The sequence below is a fragment of the Physeter macrocephalus genome, chromosome 2, assembly GCF_002837175.3.
Source record: "Physeter macrocephalus isolate SW-GA chromosome 2, ASM283717v5, whole genome shotgun sequence".
Taxonomy (NCBI): domain Eukaryota; kingdom Metazoa; phylum Chordata; class Mammalia; order Artiodactyla; family Physeteridae; genus Physeter; species Physeter macrocephalus.
The window spans coordinates 80,369,357-80,387,741 of NC_041215.1; the positions used below are offsets into that span (position 1 = coordinate 80,369,357).

An 18,385-nucleotide genomic window follows, 5' to 3' on the forward strand; every position below is an offset into this window, starting at 1 on the left:
GCAGGGAGTGAAAACTATGATTACTCTTCTGTCAGAAGCACTGTTTTAATTTCATGGTTAACAACATACTTTTTTAATGTCGTCTTCTGAGGCTTTCTTGAATTCATTCTCAAATGGACTTGCCAACTCATGCAGGAATAGCAACAGGCATGGTTTGTCCATTAGGAAGATGTAACAGAAGAGGAAATGGGCCTGGTATAGGAACGACTGGCCTGTTGGAGGACGGTGCCTGTGTGATTACAGTACTTGAGGTTGGTGAAGGTACTGCCTGCTGAATAATTACACTTGAGTCAGAACTTGTAAGCAGCACATTGGGAACCTGTAATGATGCTGGACGAATGATAGCTGATGTGGGCTGTGCAGTTTGTGTCAATGGTACTTCCTTCTCATCACTGGTAGTAGACTCTGGGTGAGGTAAAGGACTATCCTGGTGAGTTGTTTCTACAACAGAGGGCTCCTCAATTTTGCTTCTTACGATGGGTGTTGCAAGAGGAGATAAATCTAGAGGCATCTAAAACACAAACATTAAAGAAAATGTTAGGAATTTAAAAATAGCCAATCAGTATATCTAAAATAAGAAAGCAGGGAGTGAAAACTATGATTACTCTTCTGTCAGAAGCACTGTTTTAATTTCATGGTTAACAACATACTTTTTTAATGTCGTCTTCTGAGGCTTTCTTGAATTCATTCTCAAATGGACTTGCCAACTCATTAAACAAACCCACTTCTTCACAGTTTTTCAAGAATCTTGTTGGTGTTGGGGTCTGATCTGAAATAAATGTCAAGAAGTAAACACATAGATTTAAATATCATACAGGACCCTAAAATATAGCTAGTAAATTAACAAATTAGCAGGACTGGTTCAGTCAGCTGTTAATTCTCTTTGGAAAGACCTCTTCCTTCAAAGCAAACAAAATCTGGTTAAGTTTTTGTTGCAGTTTAAGGTATTTCCTCCAACTTTATGAACCACAGAAGTATGAAAAGAAGTACTTCTTGTTCCTTAGTCCACATGTTCTGAGTAGAGTGACATAAACATCCGCTACTCAGAGATCAACTACTGTCGTTATCTAACACAAAAATTTAAAAAATTTACACTATTAAAACTTACAAACGCATAAAATACATGCAATTTGGGAAAAACTAGGACAACAGCATGTATATTTGCTTTAACTTGGCCCTTCCACTAGTGTTCATAATCTATTATGAAAGCAAGCTTAAGATAAAACAGTCTTTAGTAGGTAGATCAAAATACTACAAGAAAAAGGTTAAAACAAGAGCCCCCCGCAAACGAAAACTAAAACAAAACCCTCCTTTTTAAAGCTAATTTTCTATTTTAAAGCATTTTTCAAGCTTGGTATGAGGGGCTATGTAAGAGTTATATGTCTAATGTTCTAGCTTAATTCCTAGGCAGCAGAGAATTAGTCAAATTCTGCTTTCTCGAAACTTGAAACATTTTAACTACATTTGAATATGTACTCACACTAGGTGCATTAAAACATGTACTGAATGTACATGTGAGCATGTATTAGTTACAGAACAAATGCCACTTAAGGTCCATGTTGAATTGAAAAAGAGCAAATTTATGAATTTTGCCTGTTTAGTCTTATTATTTTCAAGGCTATTTACTCAGATTGATTAGAGTTGGTAGCACATTCAAATTCTATTCACATTTTATGTATTTTAGGGCATCAATTTTATAGGTTATATCAGGGATCAAGCTTAAGCTAAATAAAAGTACAAGGATGACTCCTGGTTTAAGATAAAATACTCATAAAACCTTCTGTGAAATTAAAATCCATATATTTCTGTTAACTATTGGGTCCCCAGAGTGGGCATTACTTACTGTTTTATCTTCACCCTCGCCCCAACATATTCCCAGAGTATTAATATGTTTACTACATATAAATATATTTAACACTAAAATGACCTACTTGTCATACACATTAAATATAATGTAGGCCTACTTCAGACACTATTAGTATTATCAAAATTACTGAAGGACTTTTGTCTTCATTTTACCTAATAGTGAGTCTGCAACATATATAACCTCTACCCCCAAAAAGACTTCAAAATGGTATTATAGTAAGGGCCCAGCATACTTGTATCAACCTAGGTCCATCATGACTGAACTAGTAAACTGAACATAAATTTGACTCTCCTGTTCATGCCCAAAGCGTTTGTCTATCTAAGCCCAAGAGAAGGCTATTTTGTATTAAAGGGAGAGAAGTCTTAAAAATAAAATACATATGGAAAAATCACTTTTATCAGTGATTACTATAATGATCAGGCTTGAAAAGAGAAAAGTCAACACAGGCACAATTGTTTAAACATGCACATGGCTTATGGCTATTGATCATCAAATATATACCACACACATCATGCATTATATTTATACAGTAATGCTAAACTACTCATCTCAATATATATTAGTAAAAAAATGGTCAAGTGCTATGTTTGAATGTGTTCTACTTTTCTATTGCATTAAATGTAAACAGATAGGGAAGTAAGTTCTAGAAACCAATCTCAAAATATTTTTGAGTTAAATGTTACAGAGAGAGATATGGCTCTAAGGCAAGAAATTCTAGAGAAGCAAAGACCTTCGTGCCTAGGAGAGTGAACCTTCAGGCTCTTGTTATTTTGTTTGTGTTTTTGGTTCTCTCTCTTAGTATCTGATGTATAGTGTTTTAAAGAAATGCATACCTCACTCTTGTCTGCTTCCTTCTACTTACAGAAATGAAGATATGTTGAATGTTACCCTACATTTTTCCTAAACAAATTGTTTTTTGGTAAATTATCAACATTTTTACCTCCAGTTTTTTCAATACAAAAATCTTGATACTGAATGACAAGAACCGTCTTTTTTCCTCATTATCTCTCCAAAGCATTGCATATGACAATTTGATCTCTATGTTGGGTAATAATTTAAAAGTATTAATAATATTCAGTATACAGGTATATAATTCTAGACTTACAAATAGTATAACCTAAGCTTTACAAGAGAAAAAAATTAAGTTAATTTGAATATTTATGTGAATCTGTGGTTATGACACAAAAAGGACTGAAATTTATATAAGTATATTAAATTTTATATAAAATTGTTTTCTTACCACACTACTTATAAAATATACAAAATGCAATGAAATTAAATGTTATGTGTATGTACATATACAGAGATATGTACATATATATATTTAAATACCAAAAAAGGGGTAGCTGATATAGCATGGAAGGACAATAAACCAATGCATGAATTGGGTTTCTCTTTTTGCATACTGTAAGATAATCATCTGCTTAGGTGATTGCATGTTCATAGGAGCAACATACAAAAATAAAAGCATTGACTGAATTTAAGCCCCCTCTATTGAGAGTATTTTACTAACAGAGATGTTTAGTCCAGAAAGAAACATAAACAAAATCCTAATGAACAAGTCTGCTAATTGCTCTTTCTCCAACAGGAAGAGCTTGATCATCTTCTAGCTTCGCATAGCATTGTAAAGCAGGTGTAAACAGCTAAAAGAAACATTGACTAAACATCACATTAGTTCAACTATCAGTTAAATGTAAATTTTGGAAATGGTATGAATGTTCCCAGGTTTCTAATTAACTTCCACAAAAAATGACATTAAAATCTACATTTGAAAACCACACAAAAAGAGTGAAATGAATGGTCAGAAGGAAACATAAAAATGTAATGGGTAAAATACATGTTGCCAACATTTATTGTAAATGAAGTCATTGGAATATCACCAGACTATATTATTTACAGAGAATACACAAAAATTGTGCACATTCCAGGTGAAATATGTATATAAGCTATTAATAAAAGCATATACTAACCAGCCACAATGACACTGTCATTACGTGCTGGACCAAATTTCAGTGTCATCTCATGTTTATGTTTATGGACAGCCAAATGATCCTCGTTGGTAAAACGCTGTGGCAAAAAGTTTTAAAATATAGTTAAGATTTTCAATTTGATCAAATAAGTTAAATGATAAGGAAATTCATTTCCACAACATGTAAAACCACCATTAAAAAAGAAATAGCAGTTTGTTAACTATAAAGAACCTACTGTTAGTATAGATAAACATACTAGATCTCAAACAATCATAGAGAAACACATTACCCAAGAACAAGCAATTCTGATATAATACTAGGTCACATAACTCATTTCAGAGCATTTAAAAATAAAACCTGAGGCAAAGAAACTTTATATAAATTTCATTTGGACACTAAAAATAGACCACTATTAATTTTTGCCATATCATAGTAGAAATATATACTCCATGGTATAATGACTTTTGAAGAAAGCATTGTATTTTACTTAGATTTCAGGTTACTTACCACTTTTAAAACGAAAACTTTCTTATAAAAATATTACTTCTGGACAAATTAAGAGGTAAATCAGGTTCTTTATGTTATCACATAAAAAAAAGAATGCCTCGATTATAATCCAGCAAAGAAATAGTGGCCAGTACAATAATAAAGCAATTAATTATTTTAAAATAAAATTAAGGACTTCCCTGGTGGCTCAGTGGTTAAGATTCCGCCTGCCAATGCAGGGGAAACGGGTTCTAGCCCTAGTTCGGGAAGATCCCTCATGCTGCAGAGCAACTAAGCCTAAGCCCGTGTGCCACAACTACTGAGCCTGCGCTCTAGAGCCCAAGAGCCACAACTACTGAAGCCCGCGCACTGCAACTACTGAGCCCACGCACTGCAACTACTGAAGCCCACGTGCCTAGAGCCCATGCTCTGCAATGAGAAGCCTGTGCACTGCAACGAAGAGTAGCCCCCACTGGCCGCAACTAGAGAAAGACTGCACGCAGCAAGGAAGACCCAACGCAGCCAAAAGTAAATAAATAAATAAATTTTTAAAAAGTAAAATAAAACAAAATTAAAATTTTAACTTAGAATAAAGTGATTTTTCATTTTTTTATCACATTCTTATATAAAAAAATGAAGCAAAATTATTTTTAAAACTACACTTAACTTGGATACGTCCTGCACGCCAAAGGTGACATTTATGATTACAATATAATAAATGCATTGTTTAAATACCTCCTGACTGTGTCTGGACATCAATCTTTATGAAGATGCTTCCTTATCTTTAGCAACATTTATAACTGAAAATAGCACTTACTTTTTGTTATTTCAGAGCAATAATTATAAAATGCCAAATTAAGAGATCTAAACTCACTCTCTAGTCTATATCCTTACAAATGGGATGTAAAATTATATATATTTGAACTTGGTTCCTCTGAACCACCAAAAATGGATTCCTTCTCTTTGGTCTCACCACCCCACTATCCAACTCACTACATCCTTTCATGCAACAAATGATAACAGCTTTAGGGTAACCTTAAAATAATGTAAAAGAATGAAATATTTCTTTCCATTATGTTTTTTATTCTAAATAGTAAAAGTATGACCTATATCATACTTAGGCCAGCCCACAAGCCCACTGTAAAAGTTAATCCCTCTCATTTATATCCCATCTTGCTCTGCACAGTGCCTGGTTATGGCACCTATCAATATGATATTGATATTTTTGTATTTCCTTTTAAGTAGGCTGAGCTCCTACTATTTGAGCTCCCCCAAATTTAGCATATAGTAAGTAGTCAATAAATGCCAAATGAAAGAAAGAACTCCTTACAATTAAAGAATTGAATCTTCAAGCCCAGTCTAAAGGAAAAACAAAAAACCCACCAAACCACAGACTGCTCCTTAAGATGAATTAAGCTTTTAATTTAATTTGGCTGTATAGTGCTCTCATGTAAGTATGCTTACCACTAAGTCTTTAAGTTACTGTACACCAGTGGAAAATTATTATTATATGACCCCTCTTCAAAACCTGCTTGTATTCCCATTGTAGGTGAGTGTCCAGATGCAAACAGTACCTCTATCCCTTGACTTATTCCTTTACTCTTCAAACATTTATTGAGTACCAATTATAGGCACTGGGATCATAATCCAGCTCCTCCCCACTCAAGTGCTATTCTCCTACTGCTTCATCATTGTAAGAATCCTTTCCAAATTGGAGAAATAAGGGCTTCCCTGATGGCGCAGTGGTTAAGAATCCACCTGCCAATGCAGGGGACACAGATTTGAGCCCTGGTCCAGGAAGATCCCACATGCCACGGAGCAACTAAACCCGTGCGTCACAACTACTGAGCCTGCGCTATAGAGTCCGCGAGCCACAACTACTGAAGCCCAAGCGCCTAGAGCCCGTGCTCTGCATCAGGAGAAGCCACTGCAATGAGAAGCCCGCACGCAGCAACGAAGACCCAACACAGCCAAAAATAAATAAACAAATTTATTAAAAAAAAAATTGGAGAAATAAGAAATAGTCATCCTTTGATACACCAAATAACAAAGCTCCTGGAGAATGAACACAGCTATAGCGTTTACTTGTGTTACTTCATTGCTTTTTACATTGCATTACAGTTTTGAATGTCTTACAAGTATCTTTTTTCTTTTTCTTTTTTTTGCTTGAATGTCTTATAAACATCTTAAAGCAAGATTCACTTTATGTTCCAAAGAACCTAACAACGTGGCTTCTCCACTGAGGTTAAAATCATTAAACATTTGCAAATGAATGCATTTTGGTAGAGGTCTTAGATTTTAAAACAGCAGTCAGCATAATTAACAGATAGTTATGTGCTAAGAATTTTTTATCCTAACAGTATCCTCTGCTTAGATTCTGGTTTGAACACAAATATCCAAATCAAACAGCAACTACATATAGAATAAATAACATTATGCTTTATACAAAACATGTGAAAACAGCACCGAGATTGATTGTAAGTGAAAAGAAACAGCTAAAAGGATCCTAAAAAACATTTAGGATCATATGAATAGTAAGAGGAGAAATGCAAGGAATATGAATTTAAAAAGTCTCATGGAGGATGTACAGATCAAATTTACCTGAATGCTATTTATAAAGGAATTGTTGATCATATAATGATGTTATTTATATACGCGGGTAAAATACACTGAAATTGACACTTGATACAGGTGAGTTTATTAACCTTGCCTATCATCTGAGAAAACTTATTTATCTCTAACAAGAAACTTAAAAAGACAGTGTCAAAAGGCAGTCACCAGGAACAGATATATATATTGTAAAACGCATTCTTTCTTCAACAAACACATAAAGTAGCTATTACAAGCTAACATTTTTGCAGAATCTCTTTGAATTGCTTTCCCAGACAAATTAAGAATTTTATTCTAAAAATAAGCTTCGTAGAAAAATTATGATACTGCTAGTGATAACACTGAATTCATACAATTTCTTTCTTCCAGGCAATTGAGAGCACAACTCCAATGCAAAATGTTATTGATGTGCAGTGTTTTGTTAAACAAGAAGACTTTGAGCATACAGCTGAATAAACAATGGGAAAAGCAGTCAAGAAAGGTAGGATAGGCCAATCATCTCTCTTAAAAGGTTAAAAAGGATGGGTAACCTGACAGATAGGAGGGAGGTGAAATAGTTGCTTCCATAATAAATTAATTTAAGCTCTGGTATCTGAGAAATCTGTGTTTCCAAGGCTTGAACACTCTTACCAGAATTAACTTCCTAAGAAATCAGTCATTCTGCATTTAATACATGCATTCATATCCATGATATAGATTATTATTCCTATTTAAAATAGATTAAATAGGTACTAAGTTATAAAGCCATCAGTCCAATAGCCCATTTTACTACTTCTTTAACTAGCTGAATTATTTTATTCAACATCAGGAAGTTACTAATTAAACACACACACATACACACTCCCACTCCCACACCTTCACTGAAACTTTAGATTAAATAAAATGATTATCTCCTTTGTAAAAGCGCTTATAATGTATTAACATTCTACCAAAGAAAGAATTTTCAATAAGAGTATCACCAAAAGCAAAGATACTATCAATAAAATATGAGTTTCAATGTTAAATGAATCTTTCACTAAATTACCTCAACTTTGATTCTTTTACTGAATTCAATGGAACATCATGTTAAAATAAATGAAATGAACAGGACTCTTTTTGTGAAATACCTAATAGTGACTGAGCATATGAAAAAAATTGTAATATAAAGAGTCAAAAGTTAAAATCCCCTGCATTGAATTCTGTAAGTCTCTCTCTCTGAAATGACATTATCAACAAAATGTATTAAAAATTTTAAAAACCTATTTGAAAATTTAAGTCCATTAAGTTTTTTAAAGCTGAAATTCAAATTTGGAATAATGTTATCACCTACTAGTGACAAAAAATAATTTGTAATACCACCATCAAATTGGTGTTTCTAAAATCAATTCTTATTAGAATTTCTGATTTCCTAGGAAATACTATTTGAATCTAGAGAGAGACTATACCATTTCTGTTCTAAGCAAGATTTAACAAATGGATGATGCCGACCTTAGCCGGATTATCATTTTGGCTAGTAACAGTTACAAGGTATTATTATAACATAGAGAGTAGACTATTTTAAGTATCTTAGGGAACAAATATAGGCCAAAAAATAGTTAATAATACCTAGGATTGGAGTGTTCATGATGAGAACGATGCTTAGATAAATTACTAGTGAAAATAAATTGTTTTAGCTTTTAAAAACAATATGGCAAAATGTATGAAGAACCTTAAAAATGTGTATACATTTTCACCCAATAATTTGATGTCTAAAAATGTATTTTGAGGGATTAATTAGAGATGCATATAAAGGGTAATACAGAAGAATACTCATCACAATGTTGTGATTTTTTAAGGCCATAATAATTAATTTTTAGGTCATAAAAGAGGAATGGGTAAATAGATTATGGGACATTCTGGCAATAGAATACTACACAGGAACTCAAACCCACGTTTTCAATTAACACACAAAATACCCATGATACATATAGTGTCATCTGCATACAAACAGAATACAAAACTGTATGTGCAGTATGATCCCAATTTTGTTTGAATAAATAAAAGGGGGGAAGGATATAGGAAATACACCAAGTGTTAACAGAAGTGCTCTCTGGATTTTATTTTTTCCTTTTGTCAACATTTTCAGTGATGCTTTTGTAATTATGAGAAAATAAAAACCTTTAATGTTAATTGAAAAAAAAATACATATACAAAGACCCGTATTCAAATATACCTTGAAGCCTGAACATTCTATTTAGGGATGTTTCGCTATAAATGTTAACACAAGAGTAGGCTTGGGTTCAAACTTATCTTCAATATTTGCAGGTTCTGTAACTGAGAGACATTCAGTAATATATTTAAGTTCAACTGCTCACTTGTAAAATGAGGCCAGTAGCACCCATTTTATAGGGCTGTTGCAGGATTAAATGACATAACCCACATAAGCTTCTTAGCACAGTGATTGGCTAAGTTAAAAAATGTTACTACTGTTATAACTGTTTTTATTACTATGACAAGTATTATATGAAACTTTAATTCCTCAAATCCTTTTTGAAACAAGTTGGAGCACAAATAAGTAGACATGGTATATATACACTTGATAAATATCTGAAAGCTCTATTCTGTGGTTCATAAGCAACTTTTTTGTGTTTCTCAGGTAGAGCTTTTTTGTTGTTATTGTTTTGAATAAACTTTTTATTTTGGAAAACCTTTAAGTTTACAGAAAAGTTGCAAACAACAGTACAGAGAGTTCTCACACACTCATTACTCTGTTTCCCCAATGTTCTCATCTTACATTACTGTGGTACATTTATCAAAACTAAGAAACCAACATTGATATATTACTATTAACTAAACTCAAGACTTTGGTAATTTCAGTATTACCCAGCTTAACCAGACTCAGGCTCCAAATGACTTTTTGTTAGGTTATCAAATTCAAAATCATCTCTGAAAACTATGACAAGACCGCCAGCTGTCCCTCAATATCTATTGCCCTTTTTCCTTCAATAAAAGAACTTCTGAATTTTAGGTGAGCACTTGGCTGCCCAGGACAAAGACCACATTTTCTAGCTTTCTTTGCAGTTAGGTGGGCATATGATTGTCCTGGGACCAAAAGAATGAGTGAAAATTATATGCATTACTTCCAGTTAATGCTCCTAAAATGATGGGTGTATACATGCTGTATTTTGCTTCCCCTTCTCCCTCCCTTATTGCTGGAATATGGACTTGATGTTAGGAGCTGGAACAGCCATCTTGGAGCTAAAAATGGAAGTAGCATGTTGAGGGGTCCCAGCCAGCCCTGGGACTCCTACTTCCCGGTTATTACATAAAGAATAAACTGCTCAATCTATTAAGGTTGAGTCTGTTTCAGCCAGCCTCCTAAGTAAAACAAGTCTCTTTAAAATAATGTGCCATAGCTTCTAAAGGTGATTTCTTTTGTGTAATGGAATGAACAGAAATGTAGTTTTTTATGGTGACCATATCTAAGAAATGTTTGTATGTCTAAGTTCTGATATGCTTCCTTTTCTCTATTCAAACCTTCCACACCTCTTTCCGCCTTTACACTTTCAGTTACTATGGATAAATTGTCTATGGTCCTTTCTAAGGCCAGTCCCTTCACCTGAACACCGGATCCCATCCTCTCTTAAGGACCCCATTCCTGCAACAGTCCCTCTCTCTGCAGTGTCAAATATGCTGTGATAGTCCCACCTTAAAATTCAAAACAAACAAAAAAACTCCATCTTCAATTCTCCTCCAGCAGTATTTTACTGTTCCCTTTAAGCTAAATTCCAAGAAAAAGGTATCTTATAATGTCTCCACTTCTGGTTCTCCACATTTACTCGTCAGGCTAACTCCAATCTCACTGTTGTCACTGCTGCTTCACTGAAGCTACTCCTATCAAGGTGTCTAATAATCCCCATTTCTCTAAATCCAATAATAAATACTGAATTCTCACCTTACCCTATCAACTATATGACTACATTGTTCCCCCACACTTTGAAATACTTTTTCTACTTGACTTCCAGAACACAATTTTCTTCATTGTCTGCTGGCTTCTCAGTCTCCTCTGCTACATCCTCCCCCTCTTTCTGACTTCTAACACTGGAGTGCCTTAAAGCTTAGTTCTCACCCTTCCTCTCTATCTATGCTATTTAAATACAGAAGTAAAACTAAAGAAATATGGGGATTATAGATTATCAGACAAAATGTATTACAAACCCTGACAATGGAAAAATTATTATCAGACATCAAGGGAGAGGAAAGGAGTAGGAGGAAAAATGAATGTTAACTCCTTTCATAACAGGGAGTCTAAAAAACAATTCTAACTTCTTAATGTTTTTCATATTTTTAAAAAATATTAGGTCTTTTAAACAATCTCTGATACAATATATACATATGTTCTTACACTCAGCAATAGGTTTCTTTTTCTTTTGTTGCATTTTAGTAAATTAAAAAGAAATAGTGTAATAAACCCCTTTGCACATTCACCCAGCTTTAGCAATTATCAACCTATGATCCATCTCATTTCATCTCTACTCACCATTCACCCAATGGATTTTTTTGAGGCCAACCCCAGAAATTATTTTACCTGTAAGTACTTCAGTGTTTGTCTGTGACAGATTGTAAAATATGGCCACAAATTCCTTCCATTATGATATGTACCCTCCTTCCTTTGCAACGTGGTAAGGCTGGTTCTCCCATCCAGAGGAGGGTATCTATTTCCCCACCCCTTGAGTCTGGGCTGGTCTGGTAACTTGCACTGATCAACAGAATGTTGCAGAAGTGATGACCTGTCACTTCCAAACTGAAGCTTCAAGAAGCTTTATAGCTTTTGCTTCTATTCTCCTGGAATACTACTGTCCAGAGACTGCCAGGTAACAAAATATATAGAACATATACCTAATAACCTTGGGCATATGTCTTTTCATAGTTTTGACAGTGCATCTTTGGGATAGAGTCCCAGAAGTAGGATTGTTGGGTCAAAGGGTAAATGCATGTGTAATTTTGCTAGATATTGCCAAACTCCCTCTAGGGGGTGTGCCATCTTGCACTTTTACCAGGAATGAATGAGAGTGCAAGAGTACTTTTAATATCACTGAAGTAAAATGGTTGCTGCTTTGCCAAAAGTATAAACATTCTTATGGTAGAAAATGTCAAAATAATCATAGATTGATTTATAGGCAGGATCATTAGGTGGAAATGTTGCTGATATATATTATGAGGAAGAACAATGGGTGACGACTTTTGGGCCTAATAAAGTGCTGGAACACCCTTGTTATGTTCATAGAAGACCTTAGCCCTATGAAGGGTCTCTTCTTGGCGGGCTAAGAGGTAGTCTACCTCTCAGTCTCTTGGCCATTTGTGCCATGGACACAGACTGGGCATGTGCAAGGCAGTCTGCTGTGAGAACTTACACAATGAATATTAAAAAGTTCCCAGACTTTCTGGATCTGGTGTTGAGGTGAATAAACTCTTACTTTACCCCGGGGATGTGCTGTGTAATGTTCCATTTGCCTCACCCCATCAGCTAAGGAAGCAAAGCATTAATAGTGTCTATAAACAGTCTGGATATGCTTGAACAGATTGTGTAATTTTTCTCAGCAATTTTAAAATATCTTCTTGACCTGAAGACTATCTCATTTCCATTTGCCTTATTTCCCCTAATTTTACTGAGTCATTCTTTCACTGGTTCTATCTCCCAGATAGGGAGAAACGACAGCCTGGCCTTGGGAGTTGGGGTGGAGGCAGAAGATGGAAGGGATAGTTTTGGCGCAGAGGCACCAAAAACGGGGAAGGTTGGATGGTACTAATTCGACTTCTTGTGTTCATCCTTAAGTCAAATCCCCTCTGATCTTTTGTTGGCTTCATTTGGAAGCTCTCTTAAGTAAATTTAAATGTAATTCTTTTTATTTAAAACGGCGTGTATATTACTAAAGACTCAATCACAAAATAACAATTCCAACTATTTTAAGCAGAAAAGGATAGGACAAGGAATTAAGGACTGGTTTGAGACTGAGTTTCCACGAATGATTCCTAGAACAACACAGCAAAACTGGTCATGGTCCAAAGGCTGGCTCTAGAAACATATTGTATTAGCTGTACTCCAGTGATTAAAGAATCATGCTGTGTCTGTCCAATCCATTCCAGCAAAATGGAGGACTTAAGTAATACCATCTTTCCATTCAACTTGGTCCCAAATCCAAGGAGTAAATGTAATTTATCAGAATGAGTAAATCTGGCTGGTGGAACCTAAAATCATACCCAGAATTCTAGCTGAAAAGCATTTTAGAAATTTTAATTTTTAGCTTTCCTGAATTTATAGAAAAATGTATATAAAATGTATCTCCAAAATATATGTCAAATCAGTCTATTTCTCTATTTGTCCATTATTACCACCTAGTCAAAGCCACCACTATCTCTCTGACTGCTGCCAGTCTCAACTTTCACTATTAGCTCAGCAATGGCTTTTCATTGCTCTGTGAATAAAATCCAAATACCTTATCACAGTCAACAAAAGCCCTACAGGTTATGGACTCTTTTTATTCCCCTACCTTTCTGAGATCATCTCCTACCCTTATCCTCATTAATCACTATATGCTCCAGCCGCAACAGTCATCTTTCTGTTTTTAAACACACCAAATCCATTTCTTCCCTACCAGCCTTTATATTTGCTGTTCCTTCAGTCTGGAAAACTCTTCCCCCAGGTATGTGCAGGGTTTGCTCCCACATCTTTATTCAAATGTCACCTTATTACAAAAGAGGCATTCTCTGACCAACCTATCTAAAATATCACCAATCCTGGTAACTCCTACCTTTACCCTGCTCAACATCATTGGACACCATGTAAATTAAAATCTTTAGATACCACTATACCCTCACCAGAATGTTTAAAATTAAAAGACAATCCTGAAAAAGGAGAACTAAATTGGAGAAGTTACCCTACCTGACTGGAAGGCTTACTGTAAAGCTAGAGCATCAAGACAGTATGGCACTGACATAAAAGTTGACAGACTGATGAAAGGAACAGAATAGAAAGCTAAGAAACAGATCCACACTTACACAAATCATTTGATTTTTCAATAAAGGGGATGAAGCAATTTAATGGAGAAAGGAAAATCTTTTCAACAAACGACACTGGAATATCTGAGAAACCATATGGAAAAAAAAGTGAGCTTCAACTCCTACCTCACACTATACACAAAAATTAATTCAAGATGCAAAAGAGACCAAAATGAAAAACCAAGCTTTCAGAGGAAAGCAATGGAGAATATCTTTGTGACTTAAGGTTAAGCAAAAGTTTCTTAGATAAGTCACAAAAACCAACAACCAAAGAAGAGAAAAAATTAATACATTAGACTTCATTAAAATTAGAAACATCTGTTCATCAAAAGATACTATTATGAAAATCAAGTTGGAAACCACAGATCTGGAGAAATATCTGATGACAGACTGGTAGCCAGGATATTTAAAGAACTCATACAACTCAATAATTAAAAGACAGGCAACCTAATTTTTGAAAACAAGTAGAAGATTTGAAAAGATATTTCACAAAAAGTAAAGTATACAAATGGCCAATAAGCACATAAAAAAGTGCTCATTTTTTCATCAGTCAACAAAGAAATGCAAAGTAACACTTTATATATCACTATACACACAATGAAAATTGCTAAAATTAAAAGACTGACACCAAATGTTGGCAAAGATATGATACAACAGGGCCTCTCATAGACTGTTGTTGGAAATGCAAAGTGATACCTCTGTTTTGGAAAGCAGTTTGGCAATTTCCTATTATATATTACATATGATCCCACCACTACTCTCCTAGGTACTCACCCAAGAGAAAAGAAAGCATGCATTCATTCAAAGACTTATACATAAATATTCACAACAGCTTTACTTGTAACAACTAAAAACTGGAAATAAGACAAATGTCCATAAACAAGTGAATAAATAAACTAATGGTGAAATAAGGAAATACTGTTCCTCAATGAAAAGGAATTAACTGCTAATCACATAGCATGCAGAAATTGTAAATTAATTATGTGGAAGGAAAGAATCCAGTTAAAAGTACATACTGTATGATTCCATTTATATAAAATTCTGGAAAATACTAACTAACCTATAGTGACAGAAGGCAGATCAATGGTTGACAGGAATGGGAGGGAGGTATAACAAGTAAGCATGAGGAAACTTTTGGGGATGATGAATATGTTCACTATCTTAATTGTGGTGATGGTTTTATGGATACATACATATGTTAAAATGTATCAAACGGTACACTATAAGTATGTGCAGTTTATTGTATATAAATTATACCTCCACTTAAAATATCCGCTAAAGAAAACAATGAGAACCAAAGAAACACTTTAATACTTATTTATGATTTATAGTTTGTATATTTAAGTACTCTGTAATTTTACTACACCTTAAATTTATTCTTTCATTCCTTAGTGTCTACAGTTATTTTAAGATTATTATAACAGTAATAGATTAATAATTTAATGGCCTATTAAAAGACACTGAAATATTATTTTCTGTAACACTAAAATATTATTTTCTAAAAATGCTTCCACACATGCTCTATATTAAAGATGTTATACTTAAGAACATTAATACATTAGTGATATGCTCAGAGGTAAACATTTGTTATTTTCACAAGAGTTCAGCAAGTAAACTAATTTTTATAAAAGATAATGTATATCTGATTTTTTTTTCCATATTAGATTGTATTCTTTAAAACTCAGATGTGCTATTGAGGAAAATTAATTTCTTCCCCAAATTTTTCTGGGTTATTTTCATTCTAACTCCAAAATTGTACAAAACATTGTAAAAGAATCCTTTTAATGACAACATATATTGTCATAAGTGTTTTACTAAATATGAATATACAAAACAATTTATATATTACCTGGCCACATCCAGGGGCAGTACATAGAAAGGGTTTGTCATCACTCATATTCCACAGGTCCTTGTATTGCCTATAATAAAACATTAACAAATGGCTAAATGTTTCACAGTACAGATTTTTAAATAAAGAACAACTTAAAATGTAATATTATTTGATTTTCACTAAGCTTATTACCTTCTATCTGAATGTGAAGTAAAACACTTTTACTGACATTTTAACCCCACCTTCCATTTTCTTATTATGAATAGAGACATGTAACATGCAGATTTTACACTACAGAAAAAAATATTAGGAACCCTGATCTATCAGGCTAAATCTTTCCTGTTCAGTAGCATAAGTGCAGAAAGAATGAAGTAATTAGAAGATAACCACTTTAAACCCCAATGAAATAATGGACTAGGTAACTATCATCAATGTCTGATAAAACAATCAGGAACAAAAGTGACGGGAACTTTATAATGGCTGGGTCAGGCTGACAGCATCTGAACTCACAGGTCAGTCTTAAATTAACATCACTAAAAGTGAGACAAACATTATGTGCCCCCTGATATGATGCAATAGAAAGCACACAAAGGATTCTTGGGGGGGAAAAAAGTCAAGCCTGAATTTAATCAAGCCTCTGTAGATCCAACTACAGGAAATATAGGAGACAGAAAAACATGTTGAAAGGGGAGACAGCAGAAGCAAGAACTACAATTCGGCAGCCTGTGGATCGAAAACCACATTCACAGAGAGACAGATAAAATGAAAAGGCAGAGGACTATGTACCAGATGAAGGAACAAGATAAAAACCCAGAAAAACAATTAAATGAAGTGGAGATAGGCAACCTCCCAGAAAAAGAAATCAGAATAATGATAGTGAGGATGATCCAGGACCTTGGAAAAAGAATGGAGGCAAAGATCAAGAAGATGCAGGAAATGCCGAACAAAGACCTAGAAGAATTAAAGAACGAACACCTAAAAGAATTAAAGACCAAACAAACAGAGATGAACAATACCATAACTGAAATGAAAACTACACTAGAAGGAATCAATAGCAGAATAACTGAGGCAGAAGAACGGATAAGTGACCTGGAAGACAGAATGGTGGAATTCACTGCTGAGGAACAGAATAAAGAAAAAAGAATGAAAAGAAATGAGGACAGCCTAAGAGACCTCTGGAACAACATTAAACGCACCAACATTCACATTATAGGGGTCCCAGAAGGAGAAGAGAGAAAGAAAGGACCGGGGAAAATATCTGAAGAGATTATAGTCGAAAACTTCCCTAACGTGGGAAAGAAAACAGCCACCCAAGTCCAGGAAGCGCAGAGAGTCCAGGCAGGATAAACCCAAGGAGAAACATGCTGAGACACATAGTAATCAAATTGACAAAAATTAAAGACAAAGAAAAATTATGGAAAGCAACAAGGGAAAAATGACAAATAACATACAAGGGAACTCCCATAAGGTTAACAGCTGATTTTTCAGGAGAAACTCTATAAGGCAGAAGACAGTGGCAAGATATATTTAAAGTGATGAAAGGGAAGAACCTACAACCAAGATTACTCTACCCGGCAGGATCTCATTCAGATTCGATGGAGAAATCAAAAGCTTTACAGACAAGCAAAAGCTAAGAGAATTCAGCACCACCAAACCAGCTCCACAACAAATGTTAAAGGAACTTCTCTAAGAGGGAAACACAAAAGAAAAGGGCCTAGGGAAAAAAAACCCATAACAATTAAGAAAATGGTAATAGGAACATACATACCGATAATTACCTTAGACGAGAATGTATTAAGTGCCTCAAGCAGAAGACACAGGCTCACTGAATGGATACAAAATTAAGACCCATATATATGCTGTCTACAAGAGACCCACTTCAGACCTAGAGACACATACACACTGAAAGTGAGGGGATGGAAAAAGATATTCCATGTAAATGGAAATCAAAAGAAAGCTGGAATAGGAATACTCATGTCAGATAAAATAGACTTTAAAATAAAGAATGTTATAAGAGACAAAGAAGGATACTACATAATGATCAAGGGATCAATCTAAGAAGAAGATATAACAATTATAAATACATATGCACCCAACATAGGAGCACGTCAATACATAAGGCAACTGCTAACAGCTATAAAAGAGGAAATCGACAGTAACACAATAGTGGTGGGCTTTAACACTTCACTTACACTAATGGAGAGATCATCCAGACAGAAAATTGATAAGGAAACACAAGCTTTAAATGATACAATAGACCAGATAGACTTAAATAACATCTACAGGACATTCCATCCAAAAACAGCAGATTACACTTACTTCTCAAGTGCACACGGAACATTCTCCAGGATAGAGATAGACTTAAATAACATCTACAGGACATTCCATCCAAAAACAGCAGATTACACTTACTTCTCAAGTGCACACGGAACATTCTCCAGGATAGATCACATCTTGGTCACAAATCAAGCCTCAGTAAACTAAAGAAAACTGAAATCATATCAAGCATTTTTTCTGACCACCATGCTATGAAATTAGAAATCAGTTACAGGGAAAAAAACGTAAAAAACACAAACACATGGAGGCTAAACAATACACTACTAA

At 34.4% G+C, this 18,385-nt stretch overlaps 1 protein-coding gene across 1 annotated transcript in view; it reads right to left on the reverse strand.

Annotated features, from left to right (window-relative positions):
• ATF2 (activating transcription factor 2) overlaps positions 1–18,385 on the reverse strand; it is an 84,437-nt gene that overhangs the window by 37,476 nt on the left and 28,576 nt on the right. Inside the window, 5 exon segments of the mRNA XM_055088683.1 lie at positions 70–136; positions 138–511; positions 651–769; positions 3,838–3,934; positions 15,800–15,869. Of these exon segments, the coding sequence (XP_054944658.1) occupies positions 70–136; positions 138–511; positions 651–769; positions 3,838–3,934; positions 15,800–15,869 (727 nt within the window).